The sequence below is a fragment of the Gorilla gorilla genome, chromosome 6 (genome assembly GCF_029281585.2).
Source record: "Gorilla gorilla gorilla isolate KB3781 chromosome 6, NHGRI_mGorGor1-v2.1_pri, whole genome shotgun sequence".
NCBI lineage: Eukaryota > Metazoa > Chordata > Mammalia > Primates > Hominidae > Gorilla > Gorilla gorilla.
The window spans coordinates 15,681,089-15,700,446 of record NC_073230.2 but is presented as its reverse complement, the minus strand read 5'-3'; the positions used below and the strand labels follow the sequence as shown (position 1 = coordinate 15,700,446).

The 19,358-nt window shown below is 39.5% G+C and overlaps 1 protein-coding gene across 18 annotated transcripts in view; it reads left to right on the top strand.

Annotated features, from left to right (window-relative positions):
* ICA1 (islet cell autoantigen 1) overlaps window positions 1-19,358 on the top strand; it is a 154,359-nt gene that overhangs the window by 10,097 nt on the left and 124,904 nt on the right. For 12 of the 18 annotated variants that reach the window (XR_008667301.2, XR_008667302.2, XR_008667303.2 and 9 more), the window contains exon 2: window positions 16,537-16,573. Coding sequence is in view for 15 of the 18 variants with exons in the window: in XM_055347218.1 (XP_055203193.1) it covers window positions 16,537-16,573 (37 nt within the window). In the remaining 3 variants the exon portion in view is untranslated. Of the gene's footprint in view, window positions 1-16,477; window positions 16,574-19,358 lie in introns of all 18 variants that reach the window. The other 6 variants (XM_019031572.4, XM_004045102.4, XM_019031573.3 and 3 more) reach the window with 1 other exon arrangement.

Sequence of the window (19,358 nt, the reverse complement as noted above, 5' to 3'; positions counted from 1 at the left end):
TAGATGATAAAGTCAATTTATCTGAGGTTATTCTTCCATAAAAAGAAAATTTAAGTTGGTGCAATTCTTTAAAGTAAGATTTGTAAGAGCCTTCCAAGTTTTATAATTTGATCCCAATAAAATATAAGGATAACATTTAGACCTGTCATTTAATAATGTTCTGTGCTGACATCGAAGGGCGTAGTATTCCTTCACAGAACTTGATCGAGACTTTTATCTGATTAGGGTGTTCCTTCATTCTTCACCTTTTGAAGTTAAGCTTTTAGAGAAAACGCCACCATAAATACAGAGTAAAATCTGTATGTGAAATTTGATTTGATATTTGAAAGTTATGTAAACCAAACTAAATGAAATCAAAGGTGAATATCACTTATACTGCAAACTTTTAAAATTACTTTTTTCTTTAGCAGAGGCAACCCATTTGTTCTGTTTCTAGTGTTGTTTTACACTATATATTTTTATCTTTCTAGATTTCTTTTAGGTTTGTTGTTTGCAAATACCTACCTCTTTGTTATTACTACCATGATTTTTGGTGTAGCACAAAATTCACCATCGATCATCCTTTGAAAGGAGGGCTTTAAGCAAAAGAAAGAGGAGCAAGACCTCGACCACACTTTTTGTGAGCAGTTTGAGTTTTCTGGTTTGTTTTTAATTTGTTTTACATGGATATAATATTTAAAAATTTTACAATAATATTAATGCTGAAGATGACATTTTAGAAAGTAGCTTGGCAATTTTATTTTGGTTTCTGTTATATTTGATATTTTCCTTTCAGAAACATCTCTTGGAATAGATGAAGAGACAGAGTAGAGCACCAAATTGTTAACTGGCTGATGAATGTTTCGTTCCCAGCATTCCTCTATGTGAACTTGACCTTTAACCTGATCTTGGACAAGTCATCTCTATTTTTAGAACCCCAATTTTTTAATCATTGAAAAGGATGTTGTGTTCATTATCTCTAAGCTTTATCTTAGATATAAATGTCTCTGAAAATAATTTGAGTTTTTTTATTTTTGTGACTGGGGGCATCCTAGATGGCCACTTGCCTAGTCTACTGTTTTACAGATGAGCAAAGTGAAGCCAGATCGCTGAAGTGATGACTAAGTGTGTGACATAGTCATGGATTTACCAGCTTTTATTTATATCAAGGAGCATATTGGGAAACCTTCAAAATACATACTTTAGGAATGTGATTTTAATAGTTTTAGGGAGTCATTAAACTTAATCATTGTGTATAACTTAATCATTGTATATAACACCTGAGTTCTTTTGAAATGTAAATAAAACAATCATTTAAAAATATCTGGCTGGGCACAGTGGCTCATGCCTGTAATCCTGGCACGTGGGGAGTCCAAAGCTGGTGGATCACTTGAGCTCAGGAGTTTGAGACTAGCTTTGGCTGGTATTTTACTAAAAATAAAAAAATTAGCTGGGCATATTGGCAAGTGCCTGTAGTCCCAGCTACTGAAGAGGCTGAGGTGGGGGGGGATCACTTGAGCCCAGGAGGTCAAGGCTGCAGTGAGCTGTAATGTCACAATTGCGCTCCAGCCTGGGCAACTGAGCAAGATCCTGTCTCAAAAAAAAAAATTATTTAATAAAAGAAAAATATCCTAAGACTTTAGTTCATTAACAGAAAATACAGATTTTAACAGTGGCTTGCATCTGTAGTGTTAAAATAAAAACTCACCTTTTAGCTACCATGAATAAGATCACAATTCTGTTTTCCTCTTGGTGATATTTGCTGACTCACAAAATTAAAACATGATCCCATTTCACATTTACTTGTGAATTTATGAAATATCAAAAATCATTGCAGGAGGCACAAAACTGGAAACAGGATCCATTTAAAGTTGTGTAGTCACTCAATCACCCAGGCTGGAGTGCAGTGAGGGGATCAGAGCTCACTGCAGCCTTGTGTGCAGTTGTGTGGAATGCTTAGGTAATCGTGTCCACATCAAAATCCGAAAGGACAAGCTGTATGATATCTGAGAGGTAGGAAAAACACCCATAAAAACTCATCAAAATCGTGTTACTTTAATTAATACCTAGCTTTTGAAAAGATGGAAGGCTAATTCAACTTCCCATCCTCCATGGGAATGCCCATTTCTCAACCACTTGAGAACAGGATTTGATGAATCAGGATTTTAAAAATAATAATTAATATGGTTAATTATGCCTGGAGGAATTGTTCCAGTTTTTTTCACTGCTTCTACTGAAACTATTTTAATATTTATACTCAAATACACTTCTCTCCATAAGAAATTGTAAAAATCATTATTGACATAAGAGGAAGTGACTAGAGACAAACATCTGGGAAAAATGATGAAAACATACTTTGCCCAAAAGAAATGCACAGACATCCAATTATTTTTTTACCTTAGTGGCTAAAACCTCTGACAAATCAGTATTTCCCCTGTTCATCAGGCAAGTGGAGGACCCCATGTGGGAGCCCTGGCTCTGAAGACGATTGGCTTTGTGCTCTCAGGCCCTGTTCCTCCCTGGATCACAAGTCCCATTTCAGAAGGAAGGGGCTTTATTCAGTTCTTCCTCATCTCTTTCTAGGCTCTAAATTATATGACTTCTGTTTTTTCTGAAGTTACACACCAGAGAAATAAACCCAAATACCTGCATCACTTCAGATCGTTTGAAAAGAAATAGTCAGTCTAATAAACTGAGTAGGAGACACACATTTCCACTTCTCTGAAGAAAAGTTCACTACAATTGAGTTCTGTAAAATTATTGCATGATGTGTAAGTTTTAGTGTATGGAAGAACAAAATATTGAAGACTGGTCATATTTCCAGATGAAACTGATCTCTGAAATAACAGGAAAATGGAATGAGGAAGAAGTTATGTAAATTAGTACCAGGCAATTGGAAGCTAAATCTGAGAGACATGTCACCAGCTTCCAATATTTATGATGGATAGTCCAAAAACTAACTCCCTAACAAAGGCAGGACAAAACATGGTGCCCACCGAGTGTGAAATAAACAGCATTGAATGTCCACCCTCCAATGGCTAGAGTATATCTAAATGCTGAAGGTGGCACATGGTGCTTCAGAGGCTGGCCCCTCTGTTTCCCCTGTTGTGTGTCTTTAAATTATAATGCACAACTGCTTACGGTTAGTTACACACACCACTGTCAGTTCTGCTGTGGAAGAATTTGTTCACTGCATTTCCTCTGCCTAGAATAATACCACTTCCCTCCCCACCGCACTTCCAGCCTTTGCCTCTCCAGCAATGACTAATTCTTAGAGACTCAGCCCAGAGGCTGTGTGGGAAGCCAGCATTGTGCCTCTGTTCTGTGTCCCTAAAACCCTAGCCCTTTCCTCTGCCATGGCATTTGTGCCCCATCACAGGGAGCCTGTAGCATCTTCTGATGGCAGATTCTTTTTTTCAGTTATATACAAATAGCCACAAAAGTCTGGGGCACATAGTGATTTATAATTTTACTGAAGTTTGATTTTAAAGAATTACTGTGCATTTTATCAAATATAAAAAACTATTGGTCAGGAGGTCTTACCATTTATATTCCATGAAGAAAGAAAAATGACTGACAGTTGACAAGGTAGTGACTCTAACACAGTAATGATAGAATATGAACAGATTTGTAACTTAGATTGTATGGCATGTGGTGCTATGAAGCTGGTGTTTAGGAATGAGTGATTTCACTATGGGATGTTTCTAATGTACCACTTTGCACCCACATCATTGCCAGACTCTGTTCTGTTCTGAAAAGTGTGTGTATTTTCTTTTCTTTCGAGAGGTTGAGGGAGTGGTGGGCATCTTACTCTGCTGCCCAGGCTGGAGTGCAGTGGCATGATCTCAGCTCAATGCAACTTCCACCTCCCTGGCTCAAGCGATCCTCCCACCGCAGCCTTCTGAATAGCTGGGACCACAAGTGTGCACCACCATGCCCAGCTAATTTTTTGTATTTTTGGTAGAGATAGGGTTTCATTGTCTGGTCTCGAACTTCTGAGCTCAAGCAATCCACCCTCCTTGCCTCTCAAAGTGCTGGAATTCTAAGCATGAGCCACTGTTCCTGGTCTGAAAAAAGCGTTATTTCTTATGGGGGAGAAAATGGCCCCCTGCTTCCCAAAGAACTGAAGAGCTCTAAGGTAATGACAATTTTTATCTAGAAAATAGAAATGTTGAATAAACTAAAGAGGAAAATGACAAATTTGGCATTGACTCAGATATGCAACTCAAGAGATTCCACCATATGCTCAGTACAGACAACAAGAAAAAGCGACTCTGGACTCAGTTTCAGCTGGTACTCCAACCAACAGAAAAGCTACCCACTGAATGGAAGAGAAAAATTCTACCACTAAAGTTGTAAAGTTAATTAACTGGAGACATGAATCTTTGCATAAGTAAAATGACGTGCTTAGGAAACATGATTCAAGAGGAAGCCAGTTCCATATTAAAAAGAAATAGTTGATCTAATAAACTGATGAGGAGGCACACATTTCTGCTTCTCTGAAGAAAAATTAACTACATTTGAGTTTTACCAAGTTACTGCCTGATATGTTTTAGTGTATGAAAGAACAAGGTATTGAAAACTGGTCAAATTTTGTGGGTATAGAATACCAATATAGTGGAATGACTACTGATCTTAGCTTTACTCTGAACAAGGATTGGCTCAAGAATTTTAGATTCTTTGCATAATTCAAAAGTAATCAGAAGTGCCATCAGCTAACTTCACTGCCTTGAAGAAATGCATAGAAAAAGTTCTAGGTCAGAACAAGCGTTCATTGCACTCGAAGCCAGCTTATATGTAACGAAAATGCCTTCCTAGATTATATTTCCAAGGAGAAGAATCTGGTATCTGGGTTCAAGGCAGCTAGGGAAAAACTGACTCCTGTCCGCTTTGTGGCAATGAATCAAACTCTGTACTTAAAACCTGGCTTGTTTTAGCATTCTGTGTACCTTTGGGTGTTAGGAAAAAACTACTATGCATGTCTTATGGCCAAGCTGTCCAGTTTGTTCAAAATGGCTTGTTTTGTTTTTTTCTTTTTTTTTTTTTGATACAGGATCTCACTCTGTCACCCAGGCTGGAGTGCATTAGCTCCATCATGGCTCTCTGCAGCCTTGACCTCCTGGGCTCGATTGATCCTCCCATGTCAGCCTCCTGAGTAGCTGGGACTACAGGCGTGTGCCACCGTGTCTAGCTAATTTCTTCTTCTAATTATTTTTTTGTAGAGACGGAGTTCACTGTGTTCACAAGGCTGGTCTCAAACTCCTGGGCTCAAGCGATCCACTTGCCTTGGCCTCCCAAAGTTCTGGGATTACAGGCATGAGGCATTACATCCAGCCTAAAATGGTTTTTAAATGGCTCTAGCAAGTAATGACAAGTGGGACGATTGCTGTAGTCTTTTGCCCATCTGCACGGGGGAATAAAATTGAGGACTCAGCACAGCAAGCATATATGAAAAGGAAAGGCCAGGCATGGTGGCTCACGCCTGTAATCCCAGCATTTTGGGAGGCCAAGGCGGGTGGATCATGAGGTCAGGAGATTGAGACCATCCTGGCTAACACGGTGAAACCCCATCTCTACTAAAAATACAAAAACTTAGCCAGGCGTTGTGGCACATGCCTGTAGTTTCAGCTACTCGGGAGGCTGAGGCAAGAGAATCGCTTGAACCTAGGAAGCAGAGGTTGTGGTGAGCCGAGATCGCACCACTATACTCCAGCCTGGGTGACAGAGCGAGACTCCGTCTCAAAAAATAAAAGGAAAAATGAGCATAATTATTGCACAGGAGCACAGGATCCCAACAGAAAACCTGAACCAAGTATCCTTCCCCCCTGTTCTCTCAATTCTTCCCACAGAGCAAGGTGGTTTCTCAGTCAAATGGATGTGGCTGAGAACAACTATGGTTTTAATGCCTGGCTTTGGACCATGAGGTGAATATATTGTAACCCCATCAAGGTGCAGTCTAGGAAAATCTAAAGGGATTAGGTTGGTAGTCTCAGTGTCACCTAAGAAGAAGGTGCTGACCTCAGCAGCAGTTCCACCTCTGAGCAGGAAGATGCCTTTCCTTTCCCTATATTTCTGCCTTAGACACAGAGCCTCCTCCTAACCAACTGATTCCCACACTCCCCAGGTTGTTATATCAAAATTAGAAACTTGCTTTCCATTGATCTGTTCATCCTTGGGCCTCTGCTTCTTTGAGCAGATCTTAATTATTGGTGCAACTGCTTTGTCTTCTTTGAGGAAACAGTTTAACTGTGAAACACAAACATTCATGCGATCAAGTTGTGCTGACTGTGACAATATCTTGGCGCTCACAGTCCATCAGCATCTTGTTACTTGCCCTTCTTTGCTTATCTCCCAAGGTAAGATGACCACAAGCAGATCTTTAGGACATCTTTTCTGTGTCATTAAAAAGCTGGAGATGTGACACCATTCATTCTGGGCTTGTTTCATAAGGGCCTTGTGGCAGAAGTGGAGAAATAGCTTCCATTGCAGAATCATGAAGTATTAGCTAATCATAGACTTTATTCAATTTTACAGGGAAAATATTTTTACAGCAGAATTTGCAAATTTGGGGATTCATTAAGGGGACATTGTTATATGTCCCTTGCAAATGTCAAGGCTCTACTGATTCTGGAAATTATATATCTGTCTTTACTGCGAAACTTGTACTGTTCAATATGGTATCCACTAACCCCGTGTGGCTCTTGAGTACTTAATATGGCTAGTGTGAATTGAGATTTGCTGAAAGTATAAAATACTATATTTTAAACTTGGTACAAAAATATTAGTGTTAAATGTATCACTCATTTTTATATTGGTTATATGTTGAAATAATAATTTAGATATATTGGGTTAAAATATATAAACATTAATTTAACTGTTTTTAAATTTTATTAACATGGCTATTAGAACATTTAAACTCATAGTATAATTATTTTTTAATTATTATTATTATACTTTAAGTTCTAGGGTACATGAGCACAACGTGCAGGCTCATGACATAAGTATACATGTGCCATGCTGGCCCACTGTACCCATCAACCTGTCATTTAAATTAGGTATTTCTCCCAATGCCATCCATGCCCCCACCCCCCACTCCACAACAGGCCCCAGTGTGTGATGTTTCTACCCAATGACCAAGTGTTCTCAATGTTCAATTCCCACCTATGAGTGAGAACATGTGGTGCTTGGATTTCTGTCCTTGTGATAGTTTGCTCAGAGTGATGGTTTCCAGCTTCATCCATGTCCTTGCAAAGGACATGAACTCATCCTTTTTTATGGCTGCATAGTATTCCATGGTGTATATGTGCCACATTTTCTTAATCCACTCTATCATTGATGGACATTTGTATTGGTTCCAAGTCTTTGCTATTGTGAATAGTGCCGCAGTAAACATACGTGTGCATGTGTCTTTATAGCAGCATGATTTATAATCCTTTGGGTATATACTCAGTAATGGGATTGCTGGGTCAAATGGTATTTCTAGTTCTAGATCCTTGAGGAATCACCACACTGTCTTCCACAATAGTTGAACTAGTTTACATTCCCACCAACAGTGTAAAAGTGTTTCTGTTTCTCCACATCCTCTCCAGCACCTGTTGTTTCCTGACTTTTTAATGATCACCATTCTAACAGGTGTGAGATGGTATCTCACTGTGGTTTTGATTTGCATTTCTCTGATGACCAATGATGATGAGCATTTTTTCATGTGTCTGTTGGCTGCATAAATGTCTTTTGAGAAGTGTCTGTTCATATCCTCTGCCCACTTTTTGATGGGGTTGTTTGCTTTTTTCTTGTAAATTTGTTTACATTCTTTGTCGATTCTGGATATTAGCCCTTTATCAGATGGGTAGATTGCAAAAATTTTCTCCCATTGTGTAGGTTGCCTGTTTACTCTGATGGTAGTTTCTTTTGCTGTGCAGAAGCTCTTTAGTTTAATTAGATCCCATGTGTGTATTTTGGCTTTTGTTGCCATTGCTTTTGGTGTTTTGGACATGAAGTCCTTGCCCATGCCTATGTCCTGAATGGTATTGCCTAGGTTTTCCTCTAGGGTTTTTATGGTTGTAGGTCTAACATTTAAGTCTTTAATCCATCTTGAATTAATTTTTGTATAAAGTGTAAGGAAGGGATCCAGTTTCAGCTTTCTACATATGGCTAGCCAGTTTTCCCAGCACCATTTATTAAATAGGGAATCCTTTCCCCATTTCTTGTTTTTGTCAGATTTGTCAAGGATCAGATAGCTGTAGATGTGTGGTGTATTTCTGAGTTCTGTGTTCTGTTCCATTGGTCTATATCTCTGTTTTCTTACCAGTACCATGCTGTTTTGGTTACTGTAGCTTTGTAGTATAGTTTGAAGTCAGGTAGCGTGATGCCTCCAGCTTTGTTCTTCTTGCCCAGGATTGTCTTGGCAATGCAGCCTCTTTTTTGGTTCCATATGAACTTTAAAGTAGTTTTTTCCAATTCTGTGAAGAAAGTCATTGGTAGCTTGATGGGGATAGCATTGAATCTATAAATTACCTTGGGCAGTGTGGCCATTTTCACAATATTTATTCTTCCTATCCATGAGCATGGAATGTTCTTCTATTTGTTTGTGTCCTCTTATTTTGTTGAGCAGTGGTTTGTAGTTCTCCTTGAAGAGGTCCTTCACATCCCTTGTAAGTTGCATTCCTGGGTATTTTATTCTCTTTGTAGCAATTGTGAATGGGAGTTCACTCATGATTTGGCTCTCTGTTTGTCTGTTATTGGTGTATAGGAATGCTTATGATTTTTGCGCATTGATTTTGTATCCTGAGACTTTGCTGAAGTTGCTTGTCTGCTTAAGGAGATTTGGGGCTGAGACAATGGGGTTTTCTAAATATGCAATCATGTCATCTGCAAACAGGGACAATTAGACTTCTTCTTTTCCTAATTGAATATGCTTTATTGCTTTCTCTTGCCTGATTGCCCTGGCCAGAACTTCCAACACTATGTTGAATGGGAGTGGTGAGAGAGGGCATCCCTGTCTTTTGCCAGTTTTCAGAGGGAATGCTTCCAGTTTTTGCCCATTCAGTATGATATTGGCTGTGGGTTTGTCATAAATAGCTCTTATTATTTTGAGATACGTTCCATCCATACCTAATTTATTGAGAGTTTTTAGCATGAAGCATTGTTGAATTTTGTCAAAGGCCTTTTCTGCATCCATTGAGATAATCATTTGGTTTTTGTCAATGTTTCTGTTTGTGTGATGGATTACGTGTATTGATTTGTGTATGTTGAACCAGCCTTGCATTCCAGGGATGAAGCCGACTTGATTGTGGTGGATAAGCTTTTTGATGTGTTGCTGGACTCGGTTTGCCAGTATTTTATTGAGGATTTTCACACTGATGTTCATCAGGGATATAGGTCTAAAATTCCCTTTTTTTGTTGTGTCTCTGCCAGGCTTTGGTATCAGGATGATGCTGGCCTCATAAAATGAGTTAGGGAGGATTCCCTCTTTTTCTATTGATTGGAATAGTTTCAGAAGAAATGGTACCAGCTCCTCTTTGTACCTCTGGTAGAATTCGGCTGTGAATCCGTCCGGTCCTGGACCTTTTTTGGTTGGTAGGCTATTAATTATTGCCTCAATTTCAGAGCCTGTTATTGGTCTATTCAGAGATTCAATTTCTTCCTGGTTTTAGTCTTGGGAGGGTGTATGTGTCCAGGAATTTATCCATTTCTTCTAGATTTTCTAGTTTATTTGCATCGAGGTGTTTATAGTATTCTCTGATGGTAGTTTGTATTTCTGTGGGATCAGTGGTGATATCCTCTTTATCATTTTTTATTGTGTCTGTTTGATTCTTCTCTCTTTTCTTCTTTATTAGTCTTGCTAGTGGTCTATCTATTTTGTTGATCTTTTCAAAAAACCAGCTCCTGGATTCATTGATTTTTTTGAAGGGTTTTTTGTGTCTTATCTCCTTCAGTTCTGCTCTGATCTTAGTTATTTCTTGCCTTCTGCTAGCATTTGAATTTATTTGCTCTTGCTTCTCTAGTTCTTTTAATTGTGATGTTAGGGTGTCAATTTTAGATCTTTCCTGCTTTCTCTTGTGGGCATTTAGTGCTATAAATTTCCCTCTACACACTGCTTTAAATGTGTCCCAGAGATTCTGGTACATTGTGTCTTTGTTCTCTTTGGTTTCAAAGAACATCTTTATGTCTGCCTTCATTTCATTATTTACCCAGTAGTCATTCAGGAGCAGATAGTTCAGTTTGCATGTAGTTGTGTGGTTTTGAGTGAGTTTCTTAATCCTGAATTCTAATTTGATTGCACTGTGGTCTGAGAGACAGTTTGTTGTGACTTCTGTTCTTTTTCATTTGCTGAGGAATGCTTTTTTCCAGTTATGTGTTCAATTTTGGAATAAGTGTGATGTGGTGCTGAGAAGAATGTATATTCTGTTGATTTGGGGTGGAGAGTTCTGTAGATGTCTATTAGGTCTGCTTGGTGCAGAGCTGAGTTCAAGTCCTGGATATCCTTGTTAACCTTCTGTCTCGTTCATCTGTCCAATGTTGACAGTGGGGTGTTAAAGTCTCCCATTAATATTGTATGGGAGTCTAAGTCTCTTTGTAGGTCTCGAAGGACTTGCTTTATGAATCTGGTGCTCTTGTATTGGGTGCATATATATTTAGGATAGTTAACTCTTCTTGTCGAATTGATCCCTTTACCATTATGTAATGGCCTTCTTTGTCTCTTTTGATCTTTGTTGGTTTAAAGTATGTTTTATCAGAGACTAGGATTGCAACCCCTGCTGTTTTTTTGCTTTCCATTTGCTTGGTAGATGTTCCTGCATCCCTTTATTTTGAGCCTATGAGTGTCTCTGCCTGTGAGATGGGTCTCCTGAATACAGCACACTGATGGGTCTTGACTCTTTATCCAGTTTGCCAGTCTGTGTCTTTTAATTGGGGCATTTAGCCCATTTACATTTAAGGTTAATATTGTTATGTGTGAATTTAATCCTGTCATTATGATGTTAGCTGGTTATTTTGCCTATTAGTTGATGCAGTTTCTTCCTAGCATTGATGGTCTTTACAATTTGGCATGTTTTTGCAGTGGCTGGTACCAGTCGTTCCTTTCCATGTTTAGTGCTTCCTTCAGGAGCTCTTGTAAGGCAGACCTGGTGGTGACAAAAATCTCTCAGCATTTGCTTTTCTGTAAAGGATTTTATTTCTCCTTCACTTATGAAGCTTAGTTTGGCTGGATATGAAATTCTGGATTGGAAATTCTTTTCTTTAAGAATGTTGAATATTGGCCCCCACTCTCTTCTGGCTTGTAGAGTTTCTGCTGAGAGATCTGCTATTAGTCTGATGGGCTTCCCTTTGTGTGTAACCTGACCTTTCTCTCTGGCTGCCCTTAACATTTTTTCCTTCATTTCAACCTTGGTGAATCTGACAATTATGTGTCTTGGGGTTGCTCTTCTCAAGGAGTATCTCTGTGGTGTTCTCTGTAATTCCTGAATTTGAATATTGGCCTGCCTTGCTAGGTTGGGGAAATTCTCCTGGATAATATCCTGAAGACTGTTTTCCAGCTTGGTTCCATTCTCCTCGTCACTTTCAGGTACACCAGTCAAGCATAGATTTGGTCTTTTCACATAGTCCCTTATTTCTTGGAGGCTTTGCTAGTTACTTTTTACTCTTTTTTCTCTAAACTTTTCTTCTCACTTTATTTCGTTAATTTAATTCAATCACTGATACCTGCCCTTTCTTCCACTTGATTGAATCAGCTGTTGAAGCTTGTAAATGCATCACGTAGTTCTCCTGCCATGGTTTTCAGCTCCATCAGGTCATTTAAGGTCTTCTCTACACTGTTTATTCGAGTTAGTCATTCGTCTGATCTTTTTTTCAAGGTTTTTAGCTTCCTTGCAATGGGTTTGAACAGTCTCCTTTAGCTCGGAGAAGTTTGTTATTACCAACCTTCTGAAGCCTACTTCTGTCAGCTTGTCAAAGTCATTCTCCATCCAGCTTTGTTCCTTTGCTGGCAAGGGGCTGCGATCCTTTGGAAGAGAAGATGCGCTCTGGTTTTTAGAATTTTCAGCTTTTCTGCTCTGGTTTCTCCCCATCTTTGTGGTTTTATCTACCCTTGGTCTTTGATGTTGATGACCTACAGATGGGGTTTTGGTGTGAATGTCCTTTTTGTTGATGTTGGTGCTGTTCCTTTCTATTTGTTAGTTTTCCTTCTAACAGTCAGGTCCCTCAGCTGCAGGTTTGTTGGAGTTTGCTGGAGGTCCACTCCAGACCCTGTTTGCCTGGGTATCACCAGCAGAGGCTGCAGAATAGCAAATATTGCAGAACAGCAAATATTGCTGCCTGATCCTTCCTCTGGAAGCTTCGTCCCAGAGGGGCACCCACCTGTATAAGGTGTCTGTCAGCCCCTACTGGGAGGTGTCTCCCAGTTAGGCTACATGGGGGTCAGGGACCTACTTGAGGAGGCAGTCTGTCCATTCTCAGAGCTCAGTGCTGGGAGAACCACTGCTCTCTTCAGAGCTGTCAGACGGGGACGTTTAAGTCTGCAGAAGCTTCTGCTGCCTTTTGTTCAGCGATGCCTTTCCCCCAGAGGTGGAATGTACAGAGGCAACAGGCCTTGCTGAGCTGCAGTGGGTTCCGCCCAGTTCGAGCTTCCCTGGCCGCTTTGTTTACCTACTCATGCCTCAGCAATGACAGACGCCCCTGCCCCGGCTAGGCTGACACCTCGCAGTTCTATCTCAGACTGCTGCGCTAGCAGTGAGCAAGGCTTCATGGGCATGGGACCTGCCGAGCCAGGCGTGGAATATAAACTCCTGGTGTGCCATTTGCTGAGACTGTTGGAAAAGCGCAGTATTTGGGCGGCAGTGTCCCGATTTTCCAGGTACAGTCTGTCATGCCTTCCCTCAGCTTTGAAAGGGAAATCCCCCGACCCCTTGCGCTTCCTGGGTGAGAAGATGCCCTGCCCTGTTTTGGCTCACCCTCTGTGGGTTGCACACTGTCCAACCAGTCCCAATGAGATGAACCAGGTACCTCAGCTGGAAATGCAGAAATCACCCATCTTCTCCGTCAGCCACGCTGGGAGCTGCAGACTGGAGCTATTCCTATTCGGCCATCTTGGAATGTGCTCATAGTCTATTTCTGTTGGACAGAGCTGATCTATATTTGAGGCCAGGAAGAGTGACTGGCACGTACTCATTTGATGCTCAGTTTATGTCTGATAAACCAAATTGTTGAACTGAAATGAATGGATAACAATTATAATGATTTTTTAAAGTAGCAATTTAAATGCTGTGGATTTGGAAAGTGATAGAGCAAAACAAGATAGATTATGTCAGGAAATCTTAAGATGTTTATTAATTGTCTCTGGTATGTAGAGTTAGAACATATATAAAAAGAGATGTTAGCACTGGCTCCAGCTGCCTTCTCATGAGGCGTTCAGATGTACCCTGCAGAGCTGACCTTATTTTGACCACTTATGATTCCTTTGTTCCTGTGCCTATAATCCAGTAGTTTGTTCAAGAAAGACCAATTTCCAAAAATATTTTCCCTGTGTGCCATTTAGCTGTGGTTCTCATACTTTAATGTGCTTAAGAATGACTTGCAAAGCCTGTTATAAAACTAGATTCCCAGAATCATTCTCAGAGATTCTATTTCACTAGGAAAGGAGTGGGGTCTAGGATTCTGTATATTAGTACCCCCAGAAGATTTCAATGCAAATGGCTGTTAAACAATACCTTGAGGAACACTGCCGTATGGTATCATGATCTGGGAATAGCCTGGAAATCTAGGTAGAAGGGGCAATTTGCTCAGCAATTTTTGTTAACTATAACTATAAATAACACATACTATAAGAACTTACACTACGAAGGATTTAAATTAAAAGGCATTTTAATAAGCAAAAATTAATTAAAAAGTCGTAGTAAAGGAAATAGTCAACAGAGTGAAGAGCTAACCTACAGAATATGAGAAAATATTTGCAAACCATATATTGGATAAGGGATCAATATCTGGAATATATAGAGAACTCCTGCAATAACTCCTGCAAATTAAGTTGGGTCAATAACAAAATGACCCAATTTAAAAATGGGCAAAAGACCTGCATAGACATTTCTCCAAAGAAAATATACAAATGGCAAAAAAAATGAAAAGATGCACAACATCACTCATCAGAGAACTGTAAACCAAAACCATGAGATATCACCTCACAATGCTTAGGATGGGCTATTACTTTTAAAAATGGGAACAAGCATTAACAAGGATGTGGAGAAAGTGGAACCCTTGCATACTGTCAGTGGGCTTGAAATGGTGCAGCTGCTGTGGAAAACAATATGCAGTTTCCTCAAAAAATTGAGTAGAGAACTGTATAATCCAGCAGTCCAAATTCTGTGTATTTGCACAAAAGAATTGAATACAGGATCTCAGAGAGATACATTAAGACCTCATTTAATGTCACTGATAAGTTCTTGGAAACTGCAACTTTAGGCAAAACGACATAAGCCATTTTTTTCTTATCAATATTATTATGAAACAGTGTTATTCTGGACCTGTGTATATCATTTTGCCTATAGTTGCAGCTTCCAAGAACCTGTCAATGAATTTGACACTGTATACTGTGTTTATTGCAGCATTATTCCCAATAGCCAAGATATGAAAGCAACCTAAATATCCATTGACACGTGAATGGTTAAAGAAAATGGTGTGTGTGTGTGTGTGTGTGTCTTCAACATTGCATATACAATGCAATATTATTCAGCCTTAAAAAGGAAGTCCTGTCATATACTACGATACAGATGAACCTTAAATGCATTGTGCTAAGTGAAATAAGCCAATCACAAGAACACAAATACTGAGTGTTTGCATTTTTATGAGGTATCTAAAGTAGTCAAATTCATAGAATCAGAAACTAGAATAGTGGTTGCTGGGGGCTGTGTGAGGGGAAAATGGGGAGTTGTTCAATGGGTGTAGAATTTCCATCATGCAAGATGAAAAAGTTCTAGAGATCTGTTGTACAACAAAGTGTGTATTGTTAGCACTACTATACTGTACACTTTTAAATTAAAAGAATAAACTTTTTTACCATAATAAAAATATTAATCCAAAAGTACCAACTATCCTAATAGTTCATGGTGACATTGAACTCAAGAGAAGAATATGATAATTCCATTTCCTTTGAACGCCCTCTTTTTATGAAAAAATTTGTTGGAAATTTCAAGCTAACTAAAGTAAATGTGTACTTACAGTGAAGCTGTGTGGGTGGTGAGAGGACTGGGTGTTGGTAGCCTCTCCATGATGCACTGAGTGGAGGGCAGAGCTTACTTACTTACCCTGAATGTCATTCCCAAAAGCAGCTCATCCAGATATTTGGATGCTCTCCACAAGGAAGAGAGATGTTCGCTGCAGGATGCTGTCATATCAGAGGCACCTGACACTCTGGAAATTCTCTTCTTCCTCTCTCTTGTCTGCATACCTGAAGCGTGGGATTTGCACACCTTAATTTTGTTCCCTTGAAACGTTTTTAAATAGCCTAGGAAATCTTTAATCATTTTAGGAGTACTGGTTGCCAGGATCCTTTCTGAGACCAAAGGAGAATGATTGGATTGATTTTGTGAAGCAGTCTGGGCATTCATATGCTGTGAGCACTCACTCTGGCAGCCAGAGGTTTTGCCTCTGGCCAGTGACCATTCCTTTGAGTAGTGAGCTTTCTGTTCTTTCCAGTAACTGCTAGGCAAGTGGGCTAATGTGGCTGGGCTGGTGGGCCCTGGGGTGGGCTAGCTTCCATGAGTGGAGCAAATGGAGTAAGGACAGAGACATTGACTCCAGTATTTACTAACGAGATAAATATACAAGGCTAGGCTGGTAGATACATATTTTCCTCCTTTGTGCCCTTCTTGCTATCTTATTCAAGCATATCAACCTTTTTTTGGTTTTTATTTGGGGTTTTAAAATTTTGTTCTATTTTTGTTTTTATTTTTGCAATGTGCCGGTTTGTTTCTTTAAGAATGTTGATTATAAAATATTTCAAATCTGTAAGGAGGCATACAGATGCAATATATTCACCATCTAGCTTAACAAAGAGAACACTATGTGTGCACTTGAAGCTGCTGTATATCTCTCTCAAATCACATTCCACACCATCTCCTGCCGTGGTCTGCTGTCTGGAACTTAGTGTTCATCATTCCTAAGCAATTCTTTATACCTTCACCTTATAATATTGTATACCTCAACAACATATAGTATTGTTTTACATATTTTTAAGCTTTATATAAATGGTATTCTATTTTTTGTAGTCTTCTGCAACCTGCTTTTTCATTCAATCTGCCTGTTCAGTTTTTAAACTTTATTTGGAATATTTCTTCCAGTGTTACTTAGCTATATTGTTGTCATCACCAGTGTGCAGCATTACTGTGTAACAGTGTTAGACCATAAAATACAGCTAGAAATGGCTTAGATTGAAGCCTTTTATGTGTGTCACATTAATATGTAACTATAATATAGTGTGTAACTGTTAAACATATTTGTTTTATTTCAGGTTATAATATAACTTATCCTCTCATGCTTTTTTCCTGCCCCTTCTCCCCAAATCATCAGCAATAGAAGAAGAAGAAAACATGTCAGGACACAAATGGTAAGTAATTTGTCATCTTTTCTGAATTGAGAAAGTAGAAAGCATATAGCATACGCTCAATAAACATCTATTGAATGGAAAAACAAGAGATACGTTGGCAGTAAGTATCATGTTAGCCCTCACCAATGCTGAGCCAAATTCAATATCTCTGTTAAATATGGTGTGAAAACCAAGTAACAAAAATATTGTAAATTCTTATCTAATGTGCATTCTCTAAGACATTCATTTATGTGTAACTTTTCTCTTGGGAACCTAATGATAGTTTTTCTTACCACCATTTTGTCTAATGTAATGAGTTGATGCGTTTTTATTACTATCTTATTTATAACTTCTAACATTAGAGTTACAAGGGAATTTTATGTTAGGGTAGCTATAAAGTAAAGAATGATTCTACAACCACACGCTACTCGTGCTTATTAATTTAGAGTCATGACTTCAACCTTCCTGAACATTCAGGAGCCAATCATTGTCAAAAGTAAGTGATGCTGAATAAAGTAGATGTGGTAACCATTTGGCAGTGTTAGCGCTGACATTTATGTGCCTATAACATATCTGAGCAGCATGTTAAACCTCTTATAAGGTCCAGAGCTCTTCAAGCAGTGTTTCCAAATTCTTTTGAACCCATGACCCACCAAGCAAGCAGATCTTTGTGAACTTTTATTTTCTTTAATTTGTATCATGAAAAACAAATGTGTTACATATTTTTCAAATGCACAATTCATTATAATAATACACTTTTTTTTTTTGAGATGGAGTCTCACTCTGTCACCCAGGCTGGAGTTCAGTGGTGCAATCTCAGCTCACTGCAACCTCCGCCTCCCTGGTTCAAGTGATTCTCCTGCCTCAGTCTCCCGAGTAGCTGGGATTACAGGCATGTGCCACCACGCCTGGCTAATTTTTGTATTTTTAGTACAGACAGGGTTTCACCATGTTGGCCAGGATGGTCTCGATCTCTTGACCTCATGATCTGCCCACCTCAGCCTCCCAAAGTGCTGGGATTACAGGCATGAGCCACCGCGCCCGGCCAAAGAAATCCATTCTATGTCCCACTCTTGAGAATGCCATTCCCCTAAAATAATCAGTCTTTGGAGTGTATCCTTCCAACCTTTTAATGTGCATATTCTATAGAGAGATTATCTTTTACATAAGTTTTATACATACTTTATCTTATTTTCTCTGATATGAGCTCATAATACAACTTTTAAATAATGCAGAAAGATATAAAGTAGACCATGGAAGTCTCCCATAATCCTACTTCTCTCTCCATAGATAACCATTGTTAAGGAAGTCATCAGAAATGCCTTCTGGCTTTTTAAGAATAAATGTGTAAATTGAAAATTGTAAACTTAATGAAATTGTAAATGAAGGAAAGTAGGTTTTGAGATACTGGTATTTTGATATAGTCATATAAACAAACTCACGTTTCAGCACAAGCCTGGCACATTTTGGGTGGTGATGGGATGGGGTAGAGGAAAGTACATCTCCACAGAGGAGAGTTGCCTGGGGGGTCAGGGGAGCCTTTGGGGCAGGGACTCTAGGTCCAAAGAGGATGTGGACGAAGCAAGGGGAGGGATGGATCTCCATCAGCAAACTTTCCAGCCATATTTGGGGTACTCCAATCACTTTTACACAATTCCATTTCATTTTCAATTACTTTTGTTTCTTTTCTCTTTTTTCTTTTTTGAGGGACAGGGTCTCGCCCCGTATCCCAGGCTGAAGTGCAGTGGTGTGATCACGGCTCCCTGCAGCCTCAAACTCCTGGGCTTGAACAATCCACCCACTTCAGTCTGCTGAGTAGCTTTGTGTCATAGGCCTGTGCCACCACACCTGGCTAATTATTTGTAGAGATGGGGTTTTACTATGTTGCCCAGGCTGATCTCAAACTCCTGGCCTCAAGCAGTCCTCCTGCCTGGGCCTTCCAAAGTGCTAGAATTAAAGGCATGAGCCACCATGCCCGGCCAGTTTCTAATTTTTTTCTCCACATACTTTTTGATTTGCTCTTCACTATGATCTTCCTGAAAAATGGCTTTTCATCTATATTTTAAGCATTTAAATGGAAGAGTTTAAAGTTTTTAACATCAGAAGCCTGCAACCAATTTTAAATTTATTTTATTTTTATTTTATTGTGGTAAGAACAGTTAACATGAAGTCAACCGTCTTAAATTTTAGGTGCACAATACAGTATTGTCAACAATAGGCACCATGGGGCTGGGCGCAGTGGCTCATGTCTGTAATCCCAGCAGTTTGGGAGGCTGAGGAGGGCGGATCATCTGAGGTGAGGAGTTGGAGACCAGCCTGGCCAACATAGTGAAACCCCATCTGTACTAAAAACATACAAAAAGTAGCTGGGCGTGGTAGCATGTGCCTGTAATCCCAGCTACTCAGGAGGCCTAGGCAGGAGAATCGCTTGAACCTGGAAGGCAGAGGTTGCAGTGAGCTGAGATCACGCCACTGCACTCCAGCCTGGGCAACAGGAGTGAAACTCCGTCTCAAAAAAAAAAAAAAAAATACCAAGAATAAACACCATGTCGCACAGCAGATCTCTAGAGCTTGTTCATCTTGCATAACTGAAACCTTATGCACCTTGAATAGTAATTTCTCATTTCTTCCTACCTTCTAGCCACTCGTAACTGCCATTCTACTCTCTGCTTCTATGAGTTTGACTATTTTAGATTTCTCTGTAACAGATCTTAGGCATGCTGTTCTTCAGCCTCTTATCTCTGCTTTCCTGCCATCACCTCAGTGTTGGCTGTAGTGTTAGAGTGGAGAGAGTGTGTTGGTGTCT